The 24,757-nt window shown below is 49.5% G+C and overlaps 3 protein-coding genes across 4 annotated transcripts in view; 1 reads left to right on the top strand and 2 right to left on the bottom strand.

The window, feature by feature from the left end:
* Positions 1-2,400, top strand: part of LOC149358523 (uncharacterized) — a 10,780-nt gene extending 8,380 nt beyond the window's left edge. Inside the window, exon 2 of the mRNA XM_089570628.1 lies at positions 959-2,400. Within this exon, the coding sequence (XP_089426754.1) occupies positions 1,752-2,138 (387 nt within the window). The 5' untranslated portion in view covers positions 959-1,751 and the 3' untranslated portion in view covers positions 2,139-2,400. The remainder of the gene's footprint in view (positions 1-958) is intronic.
* LOC149358521 (solute carrier organic anion transporter family member 74D-like) lies at positions 39-24,757 on the bottom strand. 2 transcript variants are annotated; one of them, XM_089570625.1, is made up of 9 exons: positions 23,829-24,752; positions 18,980-19,066; positions 17,358-17,552; positions 16,197-16,361; positions 14,697-14,892; positions 13,783-13,927; positions 7,455-7,627; positions 5,864-5,934; positions 39-4,550 (listed from the first exon to the last, which is right to left on the bottom strand). In XM_089570625.1, exons 1-9 carry the CDS (start codon positions 24,535-24,537, stop codon positions 4,255-4,257), a joined length of 2,037 nt encoding a protein of 678 aa, XP_089426751.1. In that variant the 5' UTR covers positions 24,538-24,752; the 3' UTR covers positions 39-4,254. The 2 variants fall into 2 exon arrangements, with proteins under 2 accessions (XP_089426751.1, XP_089426752.1); XM_089570626.1 differs by lacking the exon at positions 16,197-16,361 and having other exon boundaries at positions 23,829-24,757.
* Positions 7,644-11,882, bottom strand: LOC149358522 (solute carrier family 22 member 7-like). Its single transcript, XM_089570624.1, has one exon. The coding sequence runs from the start codon at positions 11,659-11,661 to the stop codon at positions 8,836-8,838; it is 2,826 nt and encodes a 941-aa protein (XP_089426750.1). The 5' UTR covers positions 11,662-11,882; the 3' UTR covers positions 7,644-8,835.

Raw genomic sequence — 24,757 nt, 5'->3', positions numbered from 1 at the left:
GCTCTTACTGCCGACGATTTACAACGCGACATCAAAGATTTTCCTTTTCTCACGTAAAATGTGCTCGACAGTTTTATTGAATTTCGGTAATGGTTTGCGTTATAGTTTTTGTTTTTATTAACAAGTCTTTGACGGTCCCTGTTCCATCTGTGATGGTCACTTGCTTCTCGAGAAGTTATATTGTTTTTATAAGGACTCTATGACGAGGCGAGTTTTAACTCATCTACAGTGCGAATCCTCTGCGTGTACATGACTATCACTGACCACAGAAGAAAACGGCTTAAGAGCAATGACGAAACATTGTGGAAGTGCGCAAGGCACTAATTATACGACAGGTTATCCCATTTTCTAGATTTTTCATGCTGAAGAAATCAATTGCATCTCAACGTTATAATGCCATTAAGGAACTTAACGAGAGACTCCACCACTCGTGAATAGTCGGAGTCCCGACTTTACTTTCACGCTCGAATAGACAAACTCGTCGAAATGTTACGAAACCTCCAGCATGGCGAGCAGGTGTGAAAAAGAATAACAAGGAATTTTTGAGGAACCTCCCCGGCGCAAAGACGTAATGATTTCCTCATAGCTATCTGTGGGCGAGCCTTCGCATCCCGCTGCTACACGCCCCAGCGACCTTCCTGACGTAAGGCCTGTTCTTGGCGCGCAAATTACCGCAACCGCCCTAGAAGCGCGCGCATGCAGTCATCCAGTCAGCCAGCCATCCGGTGTACTACTCTGCTGCAGGTCTCTTCGACATGAGCGGCACGCGCGCTGCGCTCCCCTTCCCTCCACCTCCTCTCCATTTTTTTTTATTTCCTCGAGTCGCCCGCTCTGAATTCAACGCTCCACCGCTGGTCCGGTCCAGCTGGGTGCGCGTACGCGTCCCGAGGATTAAAATTAACTCGCCTCCGTGCGCCCCAAAAGACTGCGCACTTCCTTTCCTCTTTTCACGCTGCAGGCCGGCGACGGAACAACGACGACAGCAGAGCGGAGTACGCATGAAACGCTGTTTTCCCGCCAGGAAGCCGTTTCACACCATGCCTGAGCGAAGCGCCGCAGAGCCAAGCGGGCCACAGCGACGGCGGAGGCTGCACGAGCGCACTAGTTCCGGGCGAGCGGCGTAGCGTCAACAGTGACGGCGGAAGAAGGCCACGGTACTGACTACTCCGCGCCTGCTTGTTTTCTCTTCGATATTCGGTGAGAGACAGACGCGAAAGAGGTGGTCCGAAAACGGCTTTCACAGTGCCAGCTCCTCGCCGCGTTCCCAGTGGAAGTGCTGACTCCTGCGTATTCAACGTCTTGGTGCTACGAGCGTTGCAACTTTCGTGTTCCTGACTGCCACAGAACTTTGCGGCAATCCGTGAGCCAGTGAAAGTGAAAACACCAGTGCAAGCTCCCTGGAAGTTCCGGTCTTCAGTCACGGCCTTAAGAATCATCTTGGTCAAGCAGTGCGACAAGATATCTCATGCTGCGTATCGTCCTTTAATGCATCCTTGCTCCATCTGATTCGTGGATGCTGACGCACTGCACCCACTTTAAGTGCGTCCGTAACAAAAGTTGCGTCGTGCGAGAGCGAAATTCCTAGAGGATAATACGTCCACTGTTGTACTGAGGCAGAACGACACAATCTAACACGGGGTGATTCACTACAGTCTATGAACAAGGACGCTACACACAAGATCTTAGCGTCCACAGCCCTGCCCGACAGACATTGGTGAAGATCTGCTGTGGACCGGCATCCATAAGCATCAATGCAGTACCTGGCGCTCGTTCTAAGCATTGTCGGGGGCACGCTGTTCCTAGGCCTCCTTCTGGCCGCTATCTGCAGTTACTACTGGATCTCGCAGAAGCACTACCCGTGTGCCTGGTCAGCCACTGGTGACGCCAAGTCGGACGCTTACTACAAGAAGACCGGCGACTGGAAGTACGTCCAGAGCGGTGCGGTTCCGGACGCCGAGGAAGGTGTGCTCACCGACAACGACGAACCACTTCTGGGCTCCATCGTGCTTGAAGATGGTGCCAGCGTGACGGCTCAAGATGGCCAATGTGACACCATAGATGTGCCCAAGAAAGACGCGAAGGCCGCGGGTGCAATTAGCTGCTCTGAACGCACGTGCGAGAATAAGACTGCGATGTAGTGACTCGCCACTTCATTTTGCGTCAGACCTTCCGTCTAGTGACTGTGTGTGCGTGGCTATTGCGTGCATGTCTTGCGTGCCTATGAACAAAGCGATGATGTGCTTCCTAGAAAAGCAGCAAGTTGAACTACGTGTTCGCGCACTTCAGCCGTTTGTGGCAAAGTGTTACTCAACAAACGTGTATGGAAGTTTCCAGTGCGGACAAATGCCAGTCAAGTCTAGTAAGTAAACCGAGCTCAAGAGAGCTCAAGATAACTCGGAAGTAACCACTGCTATTTGTTTCCTTGTCTTAAATATCTTTCAGGTTTATTTGAAGACAACCTAACAAAACATGCTGTCGTCCCTACCTTGTGAACAAAGGTTCATTACACAATGTAATATCTGTTCCTCCGGATAATTAGACGAGGCTGGCAAAGATTTCCAGAGCTAAATATTCCTATACGAGCCAAGCTGACCATGAAAATGTCGTCTTGTATCTCTGTACAGGGTTGCCGTTGGTGGCTACTTTGCGCCAAATTGGCTAATTTTCGACCCCGTCTGGCGATTAAAATTTCACGCTGGCTCCTTGGCTACTTTCTGGCTACTTTGAACTTCTATTTTGGCGCATTTACTAGCCTTTTTTTTTTTGCAATTGCATATACAATAGCAAGCAAGAACAGAAAAGAACAATTATTTCCAAGCTTTGCTGTCCTCATTGCTGTCCTGGTCGCCTTGATGCGCGCGCGCGTCCTCGATGCATATATTCCTCCAACGAACTGGAGTCTGAAATACGCCAGCAGCAGATAATTAGCGGTGCACTTGATCGCACATCATGTTTGACTTTCTGGCACGCAGCGGCTTCGTACAGAGTCACTTGCGGCGAATGCCCCTTTCAACACCTGGTGCAAGGAGCACTGAAAATTTTGACCCTTCTAATTTCTAATGCTGATGCAGAGCGCGTGTTCTCTTGCGTGAACTTGACGAAAACAGAGATCCGTAACAAAATGAAGCTGGACTTGCTTATGGCGATTCTGTAAATCAAATTTGGGCTACGACTCCAAGAAAAAACAGCATCATCGTTTAACGTTCCTGCTGAGTTGCTTTGAATAGAATGTGCCAAAATTACTCCGGCAAGAATACTATCTACTCTAGATAAATCTACGCGGACTGAACTTTTATTTATTTGCAACGTACCTGATACTTGAAGGCCGAGCGAGAGGCCCAAAATTCCATGCTCTTTATTTACTCTGTGTTTTTGTGTTGATTCAAAATGATATTATTTTTTGTTCATTAATAAAAGTTGCTTATAATAACGGTTCTTTTCGACTTGGCTACAAATTTGGCGCCAAGATCAGGTGGCGTAGCTACTTTTGGCTACTTTTAGCTTCAGTTCTGGCTCTTTTTGAAAAATTCCCAACGGCAACCCTGTCTCTGTATCTTCAGTGGTCGTTGTCATGAGTGCATGTGGCTTGGCCTGTCGCACGTAAACAAATATTTACTTATTGAGGCAGATGAACCATACTTTGTCCACGCAAAGAATAAAGCATTAGTGAGCCGGGCCTTAAACATGCTTCGCTTGTGCTTAAAAGACGATGGTGTACTCGCTTATATTTGTGGGCACGTAGGTTCCTGAGCTTCATTAAGGCATTGTTGTGCTTCCAAAGTGCATATACTAAAATTGGAACGATTAAGGTACTGTCTTTCTTTTTAACGTCCATGAAAGGATATCAAGCTAGCGAAACAACGCAATGATTTACTCTATTCTCTGACTGAATCTCCACTATTCTCATAATCAGCTACGTCATTTGAAAAAAAAGCTGTGACAATAACATTGCCATTGACGCCACCCCGGCAAGCACCACGTGAGCTTTCCTTTTTTTTTTGTTATCCTCCGCTCCCATATACCTCGTACGAAACACGCTGCGAGTAGGAGTCAACGCAAATTTCAAAATTTTCCTCCCGAAGTGCGCATTAACGTTTTCCGTACCGTTCCATTAACTTAGCAGCTTCACATGCACAGTGCCTACATAACGCGTTTAACTCTGAACGTGAAGAACCGGTTCCCGTTGATGACTGCTAGCCGAAAAAAAAAAACTGTTCGCGAGTAATGGTCTTGTGCTCGCGTTGCGAGCGTTCGTCACGTGGAGTGTGTTATTCCGGGGTGTCCGATGTGCCTCATGAAGACCACGTCCTCGTCCTCGTCGGTGGCTTCCTGGTCGGCGCGCAGCTGGCACGAGTGGCGACTGAACACGTATATGGCGAGGCTGAAGAGTGCCCCGAGCACGATGAAACCCATCGAGGCCCCGTGCAGCAGGTAGCGGAACGTGGCCGCGTCGTAGACCCAGCAGTTGCCGCGCGCGCCGCAGTTCACCTCCCAGACGAGACACGACCTGTCCATGATGGCCCCGTAGATGACCGGGTACGGGATGAAACCTGTCGCAGACCAAGAGCAAGAGAGGCTGAAACGGTGTTTCCTAAAAGATTCAGGGGGAACTTTGGCTCTCTCAAGTGCTGTAAGGCTAAAGACTTTCTTGGCGCGCTGTTTGGCATTGACTGCGAGACTATTTGTACTGTTCTAGTGCTTTATTTGACTACACACTTTGACTACACATCACAACTATACACTTTGACTGCCGACTTTGACTGCTTCTTTAACACGACTCTCTCTCTGCTTCGATGAGTTCGGTTGTATCCATGGCTCTAGCTGTTCACAGTAATGAAGTATGTAATGTAGTCACCCACGGACGTCTTACGCCCCCTGTCGGAGCGGATGACAACTATTTTATTGTCGTCTGCTTCAAAAGGGGGCGTCAGGCATCCGTGAGTGACCTCATTACTGCGAATCCGCGCGCTCTGATGTCATAACCATTTTGACCAACCGAAAAGCGTGCCACCTCTGCTGACAACCTTCTGCTGACAACCTTCTGTCGACAATCCTCTGTCGACAACGATGAGGCATTCAAGGCTTTCGCCTTAATAACATCGGGAACAGGTCGATGGCAGGCACGATCGCGGCAGTGTGAACACGGTTATAGTTGTGAAATGGCCCGTCGCTGTCAGAGCGTGCGTATAGTACAGGCGTCACTTGTTATTGTCTACGTAAAGGAATGCCAGCCGTGTTCTTATAGGACTAATAAACGTTTGCATAATCCTTATCAGTCAGCGGCCGTGTGGAAAACATTCGGCTGCAGTCTAACGACCTTTTCTTTATTATGACGCAAGGCGAAAACATTGTGCAAGCAATTCCATTGATGGAGGTGAGATAAATGTGCTGTTTGGCTAACATAACCGGTACACTTAAATTCAAGCGGTAGTAAAATTGAGAAGAAAGGTGCAATGAAAGGATATCATACACAGAGTTGGGAAGCCATAAAACAGTGAATGAGACGTATACATATTAGAATCCGGCCACTCTTCTACAGCTGAAAGAAGTGATTTCACAATGTGTGAAAAGTTTATTAGTTTATCTTTAACTTGCGTCTTCCGTACTGACGGCATGGCTACACGACAGTAAAAAAAAATCTCATTTTATATCACAAAATAGCTGTTATGTCGAGGCCACGTAAGCAAAAATTTCACGCACAGGCCTCGATCTGAAGTTATTCATCCAAAACAAATATGCGGCAATGATTCAGCGGTCTTGTGCTTCATTCTTAAAACGTCGAATATTTTTGTTGAATTTATCAGAACTTAAATGTAGTAAAAACAGCAAACAAAAGCAAAAAAAAAAAAATTTAATGACTCACCGAAGATGGAACCAAGGGTGAGAAGGACGGCGATGGCAATTTTTTCTTCTTTTGGATGCATACAGCTGGGTCTAAAAAAGTAGGAAAAAATAGGAACAGAGGTGAATCTTTCTGCCCATGGGTCTTCGGGCGCCAGCTTTTGGCTAGAACATCTGCGGTTGAAAGCATTATAGTTAAACAGGGCTTAAAGCCAGGTGGGCCTCGGTGCTGTCAAACACCCTACCAGTACTGACCACGGATCTGAGACCCACTGCGCCACTATGTAGAGACTTCATGAATCCGAAGCGGGCAACCATTTTTGTTTTTTTCTTTTCAGTGGTGGCCGCGGAACATTCATTCTCTATCGTTTCGAAAATTTTGCCGTGATTTTTAGTAAGGACCATTAACATGTTTTCTGAAACCCGAGGAGGAGAAAAATAGAAAGTCGACAGCACTACATAAAGGCCAGAAGAAAAGGGGAAACCGGTGCCTTCACACCTTGAGTCAGTCCAGAGCTGGCCACTCAGCTCCAAGGCTACACAACAACAACAACAACAACAACAACAACAACAACAAGCACACTGGCAGAGCGCGGGGATCGCTTCTTTGAGGTCAGTGTCATAAATGAAGCAAACAACCACGTTAAAAATGGTTTATCTCTGTTGTATGTGTAAAACAGGCAGCGAGTCGCTTCCTATCCCTCCCTCTTCATTTCCCTCTCCACCTGCTCTCGAATCACTAGAAACTTTCCTTCGATGCAGCCAGACTTCAAGCACTGGTGTTAGAAAGTGTCTTCCTCCTTCTCACAGCCTCGCTTACACGCTCCTCATAGCACTGATCTCATGTTTAGCTACAGCTAGACTATGTGCGGGCCAGTTTACAAGCGCCCTCTCTGCCAGTATTCGGTGTCCTAGAAGCTGTGTGTAAAGTGGCGAGTTGGATCTGTTCATCAACCAAGACGAGGGTGAACGTCAAAGGCCGACTCGTTTCTGTCCTAAATGTCGCAAAGTCGTGAGACGAAGCGCTAGCTAAGAACACGTATATAAAAAAGAAAACGAAAAACAGCACGCCGACCGAAGGTGAACACAAGGTTTGTACGAAATTCCGCTCGAGCTTTAGCGCCTTGCTTTAACGGTAGATGGCAGTGGCCACCAGACGAGCTCTGAGGGTGCACGCATTCCTTGTGTAAGAAACGAACCACATGCTGCGTCCTTATCTTGAAAATTAACACGTTGAGATCGCAGCACAATCTTTTAATTAAAATTGTGGTAATCTTCACCCTGTATATTATCGCACCATATGTCATGTGCTGAAGCCGTCTTGCATGTGCCCGCGCATAAACCTGCTTGCCACCTCATTAGCGCTTACGTGCGGGAATCGAAACGTCGATGTTTCAAACTTTGTCTTTACTTTCAGTCCGCTTGCTAATGTTTGTATCGTCATAATTGTCCCCCACGAGACAAGCTTTCATACAACTTTAGGATGCACTAAACCCACATGTAGTAGGTTGGACACTATAGAATGAATGGCAGGGCTGCATGAAGTTTGAGTGGTATTAAGATGAGCAGGCACCAAATATACAAACACAATGAACAAAGAAATCTGGCCAGACCTTATGCCAATGAGGGCGCTGCCGGCCTTGGAGGTAGCGAAGACCATCCTAGCCAAGCCAAGCACCGCCACGAATGGCACGAACATGGTGCACTCGTTGAAACAGAATCCCGAGCTTGCATTAGATGTGTAGCTGCTGCCGTCCGGACGTAGTAGGCACTGGCAGTCCAGCAGCTGTGAAGGTGATGCGTTCGGTTTGCACATTGTTAACTTTACACCTTTTATACCCATGGAAAACATATTCAACTTAACTCTATAGCATAAGATGCCAACCTGTGGCAGGCAGAAAAATTAAGTAGAAGAAAAGTATCGCTGGTTTATAAGCTGCATCTTAGCTTCTATTCAGAAGACGAGACGCCACCGCGTATGCAAGAAAAGGCAGAGTACAAGATCAAGGAAGCGCTGTCAGATTTGTCTGATGTGTGCTACCTGTTGTCTGTTCGAAAAATAGCAATGCAAAGATGAAAGCCAGCTTGGCGTTAACATCTAGGAACGTTTTTATGGCATGTTTTTATATCATACAAGGCACTGAGCATTTCGTCACGTCTCCGATGCTTTGTACTTTCGCGGCAAAGTTTTCGGAAATAATGCAATCAAGGGCCACTAATTTTTTACTAAGGCAAGTCGACACACACGGGACAACCTTTTCCAATGGCGAAATTTCCCAACTGTACTTGTGACTATGCAGCACGCTGTCACAAAGAACTTCAGACAAGCGCTGCAGTCCTCTATATTAAACTGATGACGGTTTAAGAGTCTGCAATGGCGGTACACAACGGGAATATATAGCGACCCTGAAGCCCCCAGACTCGCCGTACTCAGGCAAGAACTTCGCCATATTTTTGTTCGCTTTAACTTTTCATAAAGCTCGGGTACGTGCGGTCTTCAAATATTTGTAAAAAAAAAGTCTAAGTGGCAGCATGCGTAGCATGAGTAAGCAATGCGCAGTGCACCAACGCCATTCCTTCACTACCCTAATTACGCCGAGTATTTCGCTCTTTGAGACGGAAGTAATAGAATCCTATAGTGCAAAATAAACGATGAATTACAGTTCCTTGCGATAGGGGCGATATTTCACAGTGACAGTCACAGTGCTGTTCGATGAGAAAATGTGCAAATGTGCATCATACCACACTGAGCACAGTTTCTAAACAGGCAGAAAAACCTCGAAAGAAGAGCGCGTCGCGCTAATATCTTCACGCAAAGTCCAGTTCTCCAGAAAGCACCGACACTGGTTCAGTTGTCTAAGAGTTGATTCGACCATAAGGCGAAGCCGCCTAAATGGTCACCAAAACGTCCCAAGATTAACGTTCCGAGAAGAAAGCCAGTAAGGATAACAGAACAGAAAAAGTAGCATCAAGGCTTGGGTCAGAAGGATACAGTCAGGAAATGCTATGCGGCCGGGAACTGTCTCGGAACTGGTGTCCCTGCAACGGCATAAAGGCGCTGGGGTCCACCACCGCTGGCACGGTTTCCACTGGCGACGCCTCAAACAGTGCTTCTGATAATTGGTCCGGCAGGACGGTGCGCTCCCTCGTGTCTGGCAGGCGCAGCGCGAAGAAGGCTGCCGCAGCGCACGGCAGGGACATCACCCCCAGCGGCACTGAGGACACCGGCAGGACATCCCAGTACACAGCCAGGGGCACTGGGATGCTCGCGGCCGCCGAGAAGACCGTGCACAGAGCCAGTCCCGAGCAGCGCACTACCGTGGGGTACACTTCCGCTGTGTACAGTGTGCCGATGGTCTGCGACGCGTCCACGCTAATGCTGGCCGAAAGCAGCAGGGCTGCACTCAGACCTATGTGGTCGTCGCTGATCGAGCTGGCCATTAAGCTGAATGCGGCAGCGAAGAAAAGCGTGCCAGCCTGCGACAGCCTGCGACCGAGGTGCGCCGCGGACACGATTGCGGCCAACCCTGTGGGGACTGACAGCACTGAGCACAAAGCCAGCAGGCCCGCCGGATAGAAGTTCAGATGGTGGATCTTCAGCGATGCCAGTTGCGAGGTCAACGCAGTCACTGTCCAGAAGTAGTACAGGATGATGCTGTTCCAGCGGCCTCGCACGCACAGTGTCTCGCAGCAGGCCCCCTCGGGAGCAACCTCGGAGCTGCACCGCTCTAGTTCGCGGCGCGCGCGCGCCCACTGTCGGCGCACGTCGAACAGGTTCTCGCCGTTCAGCGTAGCCGCGTGCAGGATGACTGCTTCGGCCTCTTCCATGTGGGCTCGCGCTAGAAGCCAGCGCGGAGACTCCACCAGATTCGCAAAGAAGCGTAGCATCATGAAGCAGGGCACCATGCTGGCCAGCTGCAAGGCACGCCAGCTGAACTGCAACCACATCAGGGCGGCCGCGATGACAGCTCCGAACACCCTGCCCATCATGACCACCATTGAATACAGCGTGCGTCGCTCAGGCGCAATGACTTCCACCACGAGAATGAAGCTGGTGTTGAAAAGCGTGCTCGTGGCGGCTCCCAGAAGGAAGCGCATGGCGAGAAAGCTGTTTACGATGGCAGATAGCAGGATTACTATGCCTGCAGCCTGAATCACAACCACGGAGAACTGCACCACCGGCTTGCGACCCCATCGGTCTGCCAGAGGACCTGTGACGAGCAGCGCGCAGATGGCACCTGCCGAAAAGGCACAGCAACTGAGCGGCATGATCCAAGCACGCTCGCACACCAGGCCGAACTCTTGGACAACAGAGTGGCCGTAGGCGGAGGGCGCGTATTCCCAGCTTGTGCAGGGCGCTGCAGGTAAGTCCGTTGAGTTCCACTCCGTGTACATGCGGCATCGACTGAAGCGGCCGTTTTCGGTGCGTGGTATCATATGCCGCTTCCATTGCTCGTCCGAGATGTTACGCATGTTCTTGGGCATGGCACACCAGTGGTCGACGTCGTGCTGAGCGATCTGCAGCGGCAGCGTGTAGAAAGGCAGTACTAAGGCAGCCAGCATGCCGAAATGGAACGTGGCTGTCTGGAAAGGGCCGTGCCTGCCCATTAACAGTGATGCGTCTTCGCGCCGCATCGTGCCAGATGTGGTTAGCGGTGGCAGGGTGGTCGGATGGTCCTGTTGCAGGCTCAGCGAGGTGCGCGACAGGGAGCGTCGGCTCTGAACAGCCGACTGCAAGCTGTCCTGGAAGTCGCGCTGCTCGCTTCGCTTATGCTGCTCGGGCGACGGCCTCTTCTCCGACGGTCTCGTACGCTCCTCGGAACCCATACTTGAGGGCGCTGGGGTCGCTGGGGCCACACTGCCTTGCCGCTGTTGCACCGGCGGTTTAGTCTGGTCGATGCCGCTACTGGCTGAGGATGAGCGCAGACGGGTCAGCAGAGGTGACAAGAGCCCCTGGCCTTTGCCTCCCCAGTGGCCGGAAAATGCGCGCTGGCGCAGCGACCGCAAAGCCATAAGCTCACCCAGGGACGTGCTTCTCGTCACCGCTGTCGGGTAAGACGCACCCAGCTTCAGTGGGCGGTCCGAGCCGCGGGGGATCGCCGGCAGCGGATATTGACGCGAAGACGATGGCAGCTGTGGAGACGAATGGAGGGACTCCGATGAACGGGTGGGATTCGGATACACCGCAGTCCCGGACGTGCGAGCCGCTGGCAACGCAGTGAGCGACTCTTGTGGTGCAGCCGAGATCGCTGAGGGGTACGTTGGTGTTGGAGGAAACGTCAATTTCGTGGACGATGCTGTGGTAGCGCCGGTAACTGCTGGTGTCTGCAGCGACTGCAGCGACTTCGACCTGGCAGGAAACGTCAGCTGCGTGGACGACGGCGTGATAGCGTCGGCAGCTGCTGGTACCTGCAGTGACTGCAGCGACCTTGACCTGGGAGGAAACGTCAGCTGCGTGGACGACGGTGTGATAGGGCCGACCGCAGCTGGTGCCTGAAGTGAATGCAGCGACTGCAGCGACCTTGACCTTGACCTAGGAGGAAACGTCAGCTGCGTGGACGACGGTGTGGTAGCGCCGACAGTTGCTGGTGCCTGCAGTGACTGCAGTGAGTGCAGCGAGCTTGACCTGGCTAGTCGATTCCCTGATGGCAGCGACGATGTGCGATGGAATGACCGCGTCCTGCGTGTAATGCTGCTACCAGACGGCGTATCATGCTGCGCCAGCGATGACGGCTGCAGCTCCGATGGTGGGGTCTGGAAGTCTGAGTGCTTCCGGACCCGTTTGGAGCCCTTGCGCCGCACCTTTGGAGCCTTGTGCATCGCCGTCCGAGGCTGCTCCACACGTTCTAGTGAAGGTCGCAGAGAGGGCTTCTCGTTCGGTAACAGAAACTGCCCGACGATGCTGCTCGTACGATGCGTGTTCTTCTTCTGACGCACGCTCGCGACGCTCCTGGTTCGTCATCTTCATTGCCTTCTCTTTTAGCAAGAATGAGTTTCAGGTAAAATTCAATGTAATGAGCAGAAAAAATGAAACACTGTATACACGTAGTAATTACGGCTAAAATATGCTCCGCAAAAAAGGTGTATTTATAAACTGCGTTATCCTTGAAGCACGTTCCATCAGAAATGTACAATAAATGAAAAAAACGAAATTTCATCGATCTGCGCAGCAGTGGATCGTAGAAAATGGAGGTCTAAGAGCTTAAAGACGGCCAGTACGCAGCTTCTCAGTGAGCAGACAAAACTTCTTATGAAGAAATGTTATTTTAAGGGACGGACGGACGAAATGGAAGGGAGAATGGACAGAAGAGCGCTTTCTTCAGCATAGCATTGTCAGCGGCGTAGTACGTCCGAGTACAGCTAAAGCGTGCTAATTGACAGGCTGGTTAACCAATATTGAACACTTAACTTTTTAACTATAACTGTTAGGCTCCTTAATTACTGAGAGACGTGTAGCCCACCGTAAGTAATATCGATATCAGTTTCTAGAATTTCGAAAACGCGGTTGCTCTCAGCGCTGTGACCCAACAAATTTTTCCAATATTGCGCCAAAATACACGCGCTTCCGAGAATCTTGCAGACAAAGCAACCTCTCCAGTGCACGTAACCCGTCGAAATAGCCAAAATTTGTTGGGCCACACCACCGAATGTAACTGCGTTCTCGAAATTCTAGAAACTACACGCCTCTCAATAAGTAAGGACCTAACAGCAGCAGTTACAAACCTAACTATTCAATATTAGTTAAGCAGCCCGGCAGTTAGCATGTCTTAGCTGTATTCTGATGCATTACACCGCTGAAAATGCTGTGCCAAAGAAAGCGCTCTTTTAACGCAAAAAGCCTGCCACAATGTTGTCAACGTATGCAGCGCAAATCTCTCTGTCGCTACTGCCACGTAGCTCAAAGCGCGATTGAGGCGTCCGCTGACCCAGGGAGCTAGAGAGAGAGAAATCTTTACTTCCATAGAATGTCAGGATTTAGGGCGGGTGGGCTTGGTGTGGCCCCACAATGGGGCGACTTCCTGAGCCCACGAAACGAGTGCCAGTTGGATGGTCGTGCCTGGACTTCTGAGGAGTTGGTTCCATCCCTCCTCGCAGGGAGCTGGCAGTAGGGTTCGAGGGGGCGGATTTCCCGCGCAACCCCAGAGGATGTGCGCCTGGGTGGCGATTTCTCCCTGGTAACAATGTTAGCAGACGGGGTCGTATTCCCTGTCTGTGATGAGTGAAAGTATAGAATGGCTGAGGATGGAGTGCGCCTGCAGCCTGCGATGCACGGTGGCTTGCACTCGATTTAAGCCGAGGTTGGGAGGCGGGCATTGGCGTCTCGTCTCTCTGTGGAGGTTGATGATTTTGGCAAAGGTCTGGGGAGCCTGAGCAAGAGCGTCTGGGTCCGTGGGGCCGGCCGCCCGGTTGGTTAGTCCTCGGCCTAGTTGGTTGACCCCTTCGTTTCCAGAGTTTGCCGCGTATGCGGGTACCCAGACCAGGTTGATCTTATGATCGGCACTGCAGCCGCGAAGGATGCGTGCAGCGGGGTGGCATATAAGACCTGCCGAGTAATTTTGTATCGCTCTTTTAGGGTAACTTAGGACTGTGCGTTAGTTATGCGCCTTTCCAAGAGGCTTCACGCAAACAGCGGAATTTTGCGGGGTAGAAGGCTAGCTAATAGTGCTTTCGTAATTAGAAGCTGTGGATGCTTTTACCGGAAGTGAAATTACGTCCGGTCTGGTGACGTCACTTCCCTCCAGCCAATGGGCGAGTTATGTGACCGACGATGGATTTTCGCCCAATGAGGCTTCTAAACGCTACCGTATTAAAGATAAGAGAGTCCCAATGCTTCATGTATAGCAACAAAGTAATCGCAGTGCAGCGGGAACAAGGCCCACAGTGACATCACTCGACTCATGGACGCCCGTTTACAAACAAAAATATATAGAATCGATGCACCTGCTTGCCGTCTGACGAGTTGAAATGGTGGCATCCCGCGAAGCAGGGCGAGAAGTAGTTAGTCTCTTCGTCCGGTCCGCACACGGGCTCGAACACGTCCGTGGTGCAGGAGCATCTGGAGTTGCACTCGTTGACCAAGTTTAACCTGCATTCAAAGAAATGTGGAGTTGGTTTCACTTGTCTATAGAACATTCCATCTATTTTAAACACTTGGTTGAATTTAGCTGCGACCTGGTATAAACCTGCCAGTAAGGTTTCAGTTGTCAGCAAGCGCCGAGTTCCTTCGTTGCTTGTGTCAAGTTGAGGTTATCGTGAGCTACTGGACAGATTAGCCTGGCGATTGTTCTGCCGGCATTCGCTCCACCACAGTTGCGACAACTGTTAAAACAATGCTAATTAATTAACTACAATGTTAATTAAGATCGGGAATCTGAGACACACATCTGTGACCCGGCATCTCTGACCCGTCGCCATGCGCACGATCCCCCACAATAGACATCAACTGCAACTGTCTCTCTGATTCTTCACACCCGTTCGGAACGAGCCACAGTGGCAGTGACCTTTAATCTATCTGTCACCGTCTTGCCACCCGCACACGTCTCAGTGGAAAACAGGTTGATACAAAGGCGAAGAGACCGACCCAGGCGTTGGGCCATAGGTACAAGACAGGACTGGAGACGCCCACTCAACAAGGCTTAGTGAAGGGTGGGTGTGATTTGTGTGTGTTTATATGATGTGTGCGTGCACGTATTCATTTTGTCTTGAACACCTCGTGTAATTCCAATAGATTTTAGAGTATCCCACGGCTTAAAGAGCTGTGCCAACAAGGAGTCCCCGGGTTCTGCTATAGCGTCACAGGTGAACTCTGCAGCGCACAGACATCCCTCCCGTGCGCAGAGAAGAACGTCACCCACTCGCCGGAGGGCAGCACCGTGCCGGCCATGTTCAGCTGCTGGCAGCCCATCAGGAGGGAGGCAGCGAAGCAGGCCAGCAGCAGTACGTCCACGACGAGGATGTAGGCGGACATGATGCCCGCACTCGGCTTCAGCCTCCGGACCACGGCGCCGCTGAACAGCACGGCCAGCAGCATGGTGACCAGCGACGCCGAGCCTGGAACCGAAGCTTGTTTACAGCGACCGTATAAGGACGGCATAACAAATCTAGTCCGCTTCTCGTACGTCACTGGATGAGGCACCGCCAAGTCTTCACTGCGGTGGCTCAGTGGTTATGGTGCTCGGCTGCTTACCCGAAAGACGCGGGTGGCACCCCGGCCGTGGTGGTCGCATTTCTTTGGAGGAGAAATTCTAGAGGCTCGTGTACTGTGCGATGTTAGTGCACGTTAAAGAACCCCAGGTGGTGGAAACTTCGGGAGCCCTCCACTACGGTGTCTCTCATAGCCTTAGTCGCTTTGGGACGTTAAACCCCACAAACCAACAAACCAATCAATCTTCATTGCCGCCGAGAGCAGTCTTCGGAGTGGCGAGTGGTTATGGTGAAACAGAATCGAATTAAAATAATTTTTTATATTATGCCCATTCAGGTCATCTTCCAGTGAGCGATATCACAGCAGCTTTAATAGCGTAAAGATGGGTTGCGCAAAAAGGGACAACCACATGAAAGAAGACGCTTGTCCCGTGTTCTTTCATGTGATTGTCCCTTTTGCGCAACCCATGTTTACGCTACAATGAACTAACTTGACCAATAACTCATCTTGTTGAGCAGCTATAATGTTGTTTTTTAATGTTGAAGCCACGCTCTGTTTAAATGTCCCTGCGGAAGTGGCTCTTCGCTGTTTAATCAGCAATTGCAAATGCCTGTTTCACCTTTCTGTCATGGCCATATGCTCCCAAATCTTTGATCTCGCTGCGGGGCTAAGTGACGACCTTCTCTTCATATACAGACTGCTGCGCCGCCCAGACAGAACCGAAGAATTTTGCTTCTCTCGTCTACATCGCTGACTTGCTCGCGTTGAAATTTCGCGCAGAGCTCACATTCTACCAATTTGTAGTACCCGACAAACGATATCGCTTTTGGCAGTAATAAAAGGCCAACTACAAACCGAAAGCATCAAACACTAAGCCTGAGGGAAAACTTACTGGCCTGCTCAGTCAAAAAAAAAAAATGTAATTTCAACGAGCTATGATTTCAATCACGAAACGCTGGACGTCTATGGTAAAAAGCCCTGCGAGTGTTACAAACGAGTTGTCATAGTATCGTCGGACACAGGTCCTGAGAAGACCGCACACAAACGCGCTCGCAGCATTCAGGCCTACGCTTTAAACACGAATACGCCTCTATGATAGTAAGGAGGGAGTAGTCTGTCCTCTAGCGCACTTTTTTTTTTAAGTGAGTGCGCTAGAGGACAACTTTACTCCCTTTATACTCCTTTCTGTTTAGAGTGTAGGGTCACTTGCCTGAGAACAAGCTAGCCGTGGCTGCCGAACGTCGGTACTGGGTCTCCATGTACTTTGGCGTGGCAAGCAAGAACCCCATGAGGCCGTTAACGGTGAACACAAGGGCGGCGGCATGACAGAGGAACAGCGGGCTGCCCAGCAGTCTCTTCACAACTACTTTCAATTCTGCCGGAAGAAAGACAAAAGTCAGATTATGGAATGAAAAGTGAGCAACGCGTCGAGATGTATCTATATTCTTCTACACCATTGAAAGGATCATGAAACGATTTTCACCGAGGTTTAGAAAAATGGACTAGTGAGCAAGTATTTCGTTCCTGGTCACCACACCGCGAAAATGTTTGAGATAGTTTACCACCAAAGACATCGCAGATTAAAAATGACGCTACTCCTCTCCTCCCTGAACACATTCACAAAGACGCATAAAAACAAAGAAAATATTTTAGGACTATGTCCTGCCTATGCCTATGAGTACGTCACGCGATGACGACCGGTTTGTTTACAACCATTGGTACCTATGACGTCACGAGGGCAAGTAACAATTCCAAAAGCAGTCATTCCGCTGAGGACGATCGGCCCTAAACTGAGGTTTTTATCAATTAATAGTAAATCGCAAGCTCCGTCCCAAGGACTCATACTTGGAGTGAATACTCAAAAAGCGTTCGTTCAACGCAGTGAACAAATTTACCGGCAATCTTCAGAAACGTTTTATGATCTCTTTAAAGTGAAACTACACTCACATATGCACATTGACTAGTACACTTCGCATCTGAAGCTTTCCAATTAAGTACATGCTAGATAGATAAGTGATTATTATAGCCATTAACAAGTGCCCACAGCCTCTCACTTCATTGTTAGTTTTGACTGAAACTTACTGGCACTCGTGGTTAGGCGCATTTTCTAGAAGCTTGCAAAGGTGTGCCATCTCATTTGAATATATGTATGTAATTGCCCGGACGCTCAAGGTCTCAGTGTCTAGTTTGAATGACCTTTCCTCTCATCAAATCTCAACGCCTCACGGCCTTGATGGGTATAATAAAGGGAATGAAATTGAGACACGCAGTGGAACCAGTTAGCTATTCATCCGACAAGAATTAATGTAAAAAGTACTGGTGAATGCTACATCGTTAAAGAAAAGAACAAAGAGAGGCAAGAGGTACGAACCGACCGTGTCGACGCCCGCCGTTCCCGAGGCGAGGCTGACCCTGTGGTCGCCCTCGCCCAGTTTTGTCTTCCACAGCTTTCTGGGGAAGAACAGCATAGGTATGGAGAAGATAATGACCAGGATGCCGATGAAGGCGTATCCCAGCCACCAAGCACCGATCCAGCGCGGGTCCCTCTTCATTATACCCGGGTCCACTGGCGAATGGGAGCAAGGAATGATACACACGTGTAAAGTTGATTTGTTCCGCTCTTTGTGCTTGTGTAACGTAGTAGTACCTTAGTATCACAAGGTAAGTGTATCTAAGCGCATGTTTACTGAAGAAATGAGTTACAGGGCCTGCACACTACATGTCAACCCATTTTTTCCATCCGCACTGCAGAGCTTTCATGATCTAGATAAGAGTAAACACCACCCATGAGTACACTGCATACACGACCGCGTAGGCAGGATTATCCTGATAAGCTTGGAAGAGGAGGCAGGGGAAGAAGAGGAAGAAATATTGCACAATAAAATATATATATTCGACAGAATGCAGAGGCGTCTATGGGAAGTCGATGAGAAATCGATGGAAATATATTTCTGCAAAATAACACCTACCGAGCACATGTGCATTTATGTTTTTGTGTGTGAACTGACAAGCGACGAAGTGTTTGCCCAACATACGAGCTGGTGCGATATTAAGCCGGAGGACATCATCATCTTTCGCCATACTGGCCGGAGCTGCTGGAGGGAGATGTAGAGATAAAAGACGCTCAAGCAGTGGAGTAAAAATTTTCTCAAAGCGTGCGGTAAAAAAAAAAAAATGGAAAAGCTGCGTTATTATATATTTTTTCTAAATTCCAAAAATAGTATAGCATTGAGTTTTAGCTTGAGCCCATAAAAAGCCGTTGCGGTTCGCGGTTCTGTTGTGATTTCGACAAAAGTATCCAGATTCAAGAGCATATTTCATAAAAACCACCAAGAAGGAACTTTGCTATTCAGTTTCAAAATGCGTTACCCAAGCAGCCGAATCTTTGGGTACATTGGTAAGGCGATAGGAAGAAGCAGCTATGACAAAACAGGTCGCATATATCATCATATTGTTAACATTTAAAAAAACAGCCAAAGTTTATTTTGACAAAGCAGCGCATGCACAGGACGTGAGAAAGGGCGCACAACATGCTGTTCTTCGTCACCGTGATCTAGCACAGACTGGCCTACACTCTAAACATAAAGGAATAAAAACAGAGTGAGCTCCTTCCCCTTTAAGCGCACCCCTTTAAACGCAAAAGGGGGTGCGCAAGAGGACAGCTTACTCTCTATTTACTCTTTTTTTTATAATACGAAGTGCTCTAAAGGTCGGCCTATTCTCATTTTATTCTTACATATGCGTATTTTTGTTTACAATGTAACCCCACATTGTCAGATAGAAAGTATCATGGTTTTCAAGCTTTCCAGTTTCACCTGGCGATCATACCCTGTCAAATAATATTGACTGGAAAGTAAGCAATGCGTGTATGCCATCGAATATTTATCTCTGACACCTGGGGTTGACAGCGTGCTCACAAGTGAGAATCACTCTGGTCAACATTGTTTTAAACAATATTCGTTGCCAAGTAATTCTTTCCGGGCGTATACATACCGTACGGTATCTCGTAGTGAGACAGGCAGTAGGACGCCAAGAAGAAGCCCATGGACGGCCCAAAGAGACGCAGGGCAAACATCGTGCCTAAAAAGATCCAAGTAAAGAAAGGGAGCAATGAGCACGAACTGTTAATAAGCAGTGGAAGTGCAACCTGCAGGCTGACATATGGCAAAGAATACAAAAACTCTCGCTGCGTAAAGTACGTTCAAGAAAGCGCAGTGTCTTTGTTCAAAAACGTGCACTCTTCGGTACTACAGGAGGGTGGAAAGTTTGAAAAGTTTTAATGTACGTTCGTCGCTGCCTCGACCTATTTCTTGCCCTCAAAAACTTCACTGGTGTTTTTGCACTCATAAGCACTCAGAACAGTGTACAGCCTCTGTCAAAAGTAAGCAGTCCAAGGGGTTTGCTTCAGAAACATGTAGTGGGGCTCTTGTAGCATCCTCTAGGCGAAATGCTAGGAGCCCGTGTACTCTGTGTCGTCAGTGCACGTTAAAGAACCCCAGGTGGTCGAAATTATCCAGAGCCCTTCACTACGGCGTCCCTCATAGCCTGAGTCGGTTTGGGACGTTAGACCCCAATAAACCATAAACCAAACATCAAAAATCCTATCTTTGAACGTGGCTGACAGTCTCAGGCGAAACATCTTGTAAAACGCCGTCCAAATCATAGCTGCCGCGCGTTTTTTCAACAACAGTAGACGATACGCCGCCAGTTTTCATCTTCCGTTACTGTCAGTGGGTACGTAGCCAGCACATGGCGATAGACGCTTTTAGCATACCGAAGACGTACAGTCTTTGCCAAAAGTAACCAGGCTGCACGGTTTGCTTCTCAGTCGTGTATTAAAGCTATTATGCCAGCCCTCAAGCTCTAAACCTCTGCACGGTAAGGAGAAGCCCTGTCCTCACCTTCGAAGAACTTTTTGATCTTTAGGGAAGCCGTGAGGGCTCTACTATACGAATGAGAAGCAAACCATGCAGCCTGGTTACTTTTGGCAAAGACTCTCCGGCGCACGCGCAGCGCTATTGTTGGCGTCGGCCAGGACAGTGCGCATGCGTAGTGGGAGTCTGGTAAACCGGCATAAGCGTCTAAACTAGTATGTCTCCGGTATGCTAAGAGCGTCTATAATGCCGCTTTCGGGTTGATTTCTCTTTCTGTGTAGGCATGCTCGGGCGTTAAACCCAGCGTAATGTTTCTCATCTGAGCTGCCACGCGCTGAGCAAGCGAATAGCTGCCGCGGCTCGGGCAGAAGCTTCTCCAGACAGCGGAAGCCAGATAGCGGATTGCGACAATAACGCAGTAGTCTTCTTTCTTATTTTATCTTTTTTTCGTGAAAGCGGACAGGCGCTCAGGAAGGCAAGCGCGAGCATTGATGGAGAGCGTCGAGAGGAAAGAAAAAGGGGGAGGGAGTGAGGAGGACGGGAGCTTTTATTGTGTTCCAGCAGGGGCATCACCGACGACAAAACTTCGATAAGAAGGAAAGCGCTGGGCTTGACCGCTGTTGAGCGCGGCGCTCAGAGCTCTCGGGGGCGTCGCATCTTTCGCTTGCCCTTCCTGGAGACACAAGTGGCAAGAACAGAAAAACTGTTTTAGGTTGTTGTGTCAGCCTGCTTTCTCTCTCTCTCTCTCTCTCCTTCGCTGGCGGAAGCACCGGCCAAGACACTCGGTGCTGCGCCTCGCAAAAGCAAGTGTGATAAGCCAGCGACCGCTGGTCTCGCCACCAGCGCTGACAGACAACGAGGACCTGGGCAGGGGTGGATTTGAACGATGCCCCCTACCCCACAAAGAGCGAAAGCTTTCTACGAAAATAAAAACTCATTGACTTCAGCAGCGTTGTCATCTGCACACACAAAAAAAAAAGTTCGGGAAGTGCTGGGAGCTTTGAGACTGCTTTTTGGACACTTTAAAGAAAAATCTCGCTTGACTAGCTAATTAACGTTCTGCGGGCTGACGATAATATTGGAAACTACGAGCTCGTGTAAAGACCTTTCTAATTTTGCCTATTAAACGACATTTCTGTTACGTTGATGCCAAAAGCTGCTTGAATACGCCATATATATTTAGTGGAAAGCGAACATGGCGAAGAAATTTAACTCTTTAGTGCCCAGGCTGGACTGCTCCAGGTTTATTGGTGCGCTGTGTAATGAGCACACTCAAAACTGAGCTGCGTGCAAGGATGGTGACGAATTTAGTTTTTTTTTTCTCGCTGATATCACGTTCCGTAAAGTTTTTACTGCAGCTGCACATGGAGACATACCTGGCCTGGTTCTCTAGCGGTGGCCTCGAGTACGTCTATCTTAATTTTTTTTTCTTCTTCCTAGCACCAGTTTGCGTCTCCTCCATGCGTGAACTCATGTTCATATTTTCGAGTGGTGTTCAAAGCACTTCGACTATATTGTTTTAATGTATGTACACTTCAGACTGCACTGGGGCTCTCACTGTCGTGACTTATGTGCTTGATATTTCTCGTGAGAATACAACGAGTAATACTGTTGTAAGTGGGGCGTGTAGTTAAGGGCTAAACGTATCTTGTCGCTACAAAATTTTGGTGACCATTCTACGGTCTTCCGCTATTTGTTTTTAAAGTGTCCAGGTGTGTTTAAGCGCGGCTGGGCGCATTCAGGGCTCCTGATGTACAACTTCTGACGTACCTAACTCTTTACCTGATAGCAAAGGCATGCGCAGGAAGTCGGATAACATTGGTTTGTTGGGGCATTAGCAACTGAGGTTATCACACGCCCAGCATAAAAATAAAAGATAACGGTCACTCACTTCTTCAAAGACAAAGAGAAGTTGAAGCAGTATATGTGGAATGTCCTTGGCGTTTAACAGATATAAGCCTAAAGAAAAACAAAATAGCGCTGCTGGACGCGGCCTTCGACAAAAACGTTATACATATTTACGTCTTATTTCCGCACAGGTCTGCTCGAGGTCAAAATGCAAACGCACTGAATTTCGCGTTGCTTTTTATGGTTTTATGGTTTATGTGGATTTAACGTCCCAAAGCGACTCAAGCTATGACGGACGCCGTAGTGAAGGGCTCCGGAAATTTCGACCACCTACGGTTCTTTAACGGGCACAAACATCGCACAGTGCACGGGCCTCTCGAATTTCGCCTCCATCGAAATTCGACAGCCGCGGCCGGGATTGAACCTGCGCCTTTCAGGTTAGCAGCCCAGAACCATAATCACTAGGCCACCGCGGCGGACAATATCGCGTTGCATTTGAAACGTTGTTCGTCTGTGCTTGTCTCGACGGAAATGACTTGGCTTATTCCTTAACTCATTTTGCGCGCAAGCTATGGCGTGCAAGAGCAACTGGAATGCGCAGCGCAGGGAGACTCGAAGGCTTCAATGCAATTTTTTTCGCTTTCTGCATTGCTGCTATGCCATCATCATCAGCTACACAACGTCCTTTGCAGGACAAGGTCTGCTCCCAGTGACTTTTAGTTGATTCTTGATTTTTAAGGCGTGAAAACAGGACAAAACAAGAAGGTAGACAACGGGAAGAAGAGGCGTCGTATTGTCTACCTTCATGTTTTGTCTTCTTTTCGCGTCTTAAAAATCAAGAATGAACCGAAAGCAACTAGCCCAACCGCAAGTTCTGCCGCCGCGGTGGCTCAGTAGTTAAGGTGATCGACCGCTGACCCGAAAGACGCGGGTTCGATCCGGGCCGTGGCGGTCGCATTTCGATGGAGGCGGAATGCTAGAAGCTCGTGTACTGTGCGATGTCAATGGACGTTAAAGAACCCGAGGTGGTCGAAATTTCCGGAGCCCTCCCCTACGCGTCCCTAATAGCCTGATTCATTTTGGGACGTTCAACCGCATTAACCAAACCAACACCAAGTTCTCTTAGACTGCCAATTAACCCTGACTGAGCTATGCCATCAGCCGAGCGAAATGTCCCAGCACATTTCCTAATCTCATTTCCCGACTTGACCTACGGCCGCCCCGACCGCATGTGCCTTTTCTATAAGAATCCATTCTGTGCCCTAAGAAACCACCGGTCATCTATTCTATCTACATATTGAATGTCCCAGCAAATTTGTCAGTGAGCACTTGTGTTGTTGTCACTCTGTCTCTGTCCCTGTCCCTGTGGTGCCACACCAGTATGAATTCGTACCAACTCGCCCAATTTTCAACCCTTTTGATATTGAATGTACCGCCCAAGTTCATTTTTTTCCTCGTAATTCGTAGTACATTTTTACAGAATATCATACTGGCTTGACTAGGCACTCTTTGGTTGCGGATGCCCTTCTGGAAAAAAAGATCCAGACGTGAGTCCTGTGTTGCTCCACCCAGTATCAGTAATTTTTCACTCCTCCTCCTGGTTCCTGTTGTCTTGGCGCACAGCACAGCTGTTTTGTTGTTGTACGATGTGAGGTACGCGAAATCATTCCTGAGGTTATACAGAATAAATTCATTTGCTCGCCACGCTGGCTTGTGCGTTAGGCTCACGGAAGTTGCGTTTGGAAAAAGACATCAGTTAATTGCTAACGAAAAGCCCTTATAAGACTGATACCCCTACGCACGGGCCTGCTCAGGAACAGCAGTCTCCGCCTTAAGGCGAAAGCCATGCGATGGAAACCGCTGGCATGTGGCGAAGGGTCTACAGCAGCTAAACTCTGTACACGCGGGCGAATTCCGCGAGTCAGGTGTTTAGGACTGAACATGGGGCTTTTAGCGTCCGCACTGCAACGGTACCAGCTGCAATCAATAGACAGGTTGCGGTACGGCATTAAAAAATGCAAATGTAAACAAACAAAACTGCACCACGCAGACACCTTGAATAGCGATCTCGAGATCACTGTACTAAAGCCCTCGCGTCCAGAGCAAGCACGGCCACTCACCAAAGTACATCGGAGAGTTCTTCCTCCTGACGTTATCGTCCATGAAAGACATGCCAATCACGTAGAAGGTGGCCGAGCCGAAGCCATTGAGCAGGTTCGCTATGAACATGATGAATATCGTGATGTCACCCTCCAGGTTGATGTTGGACAAGCAGTCCTCGTCATCCCGCGGCTGCCCGCACAACGCGCTGCCCACATGTCCAGGCAGCGCGGACGCATCCTGGGGCTCCAGCCGGGACAGCGCCAGAGGCAGGCCGGGACCAAACACGAAATGCGGCAGCACGCAGAGTCCACAGCTCAGCACCACCGTCAGCATGCCGAACACGAGCCACAGGGGTTGGTTGTAGTTCTCACCGCCGCTGTAATAGCCGGCTATGACAGCCAGCACGGGGCTAATGTTCTCGGCTGTCAGCACGAGCCCCATGGCCTTGGACGGGATCGCGAACCGGCGCTCCACCGTCGACTGGACGCCGATGAAGTAAGTCCGGTAGGCGCTCTGGAGGATGCCCAGGATGCAGAACAGCAGCAGGAAGCATCTTGGGGTGACCAGGCGTTGGAACAGGGGTATGCGGTACTTGCCGAAGGCACACTCGTACTCGCCTTTGGCTTCGCCGTCCCCGGCATCGTCGTCGGGGCTGGGGTCCTTGTTGGACAGCAGCCCTTCGGCGACGGCAGGCTGGGGACCCGCTGTGTCCGCGTCTCGTTGCATTTCGGCGGTCTACGAGCAGGGGTCCACCACTCTACGTTGCCCGGGACGGTAAGACAAATGGAGAGACGGCGACGAAAGAGGCATGCCGCCGACGCTGTCGCCTGGAGCGGATCGTCGTCGTGGCGTCGCTGCAGGCTGCTGCCGCGGGACAAACAATGTGCAACGCCGACGCTTGATAGCGTGAGCCGACGTTATAGAGGTATGCACACGGCGCCGTTCA

The sequence above is a fragment of the Amblyomma mixtum genome, chromosome 2 (genome assembly GCF_055824585.1).
Source record: "Amblyomma mixtum isolate Tamu chromosome 2, ASM5582458v1, whole genome shotgun sequence".
Classification (NCBI taxonomy): domain Eukaryota; kingdom Metazoa; phylum Arthropoda; class Arachnida; order Ixodida; family Ixodidae; genus Amblyomma; species Amblyomma mixtum.
Note: the sequence above shows the minus strand (reverse complement) of the source record. Positions and strands in the feature narration are given on the sequence as shown.

Excerpts from the sequence above, each read along its gene's own strand:
- LOC149358522 (XM_089570624.1), bottom strand. The coding sequence starts at position 11,661 with ATGCACAAGGCTCCAAAGGTGCGGCGCAAGGGCTCCAAACGGGTCCGG.
- LOC149358521 (XM_089570625.1), bottom strand. The coding sequence starts at position 24,537 with ATGCAACGAGACGCGGACACAGCGGGTCCCCAGCCTGCCGTCGCCGAA. Across the intron at positions 7,628-13,782 it reads ACTCGTCAGACGGCAAGCAG|CTGCTGGACTGCCAGTGCCT; the intron begins GTGCATCGATTC and ends TCACCTTCACAG. Across the intron at positions 4,551-5,863 it reads CACCCTTGGTTCCATCTTCG|GTTTCATCCCGTACCCGGTC; the intron begins GTGAGTCATTAA and ends GGTCTGCGACAG.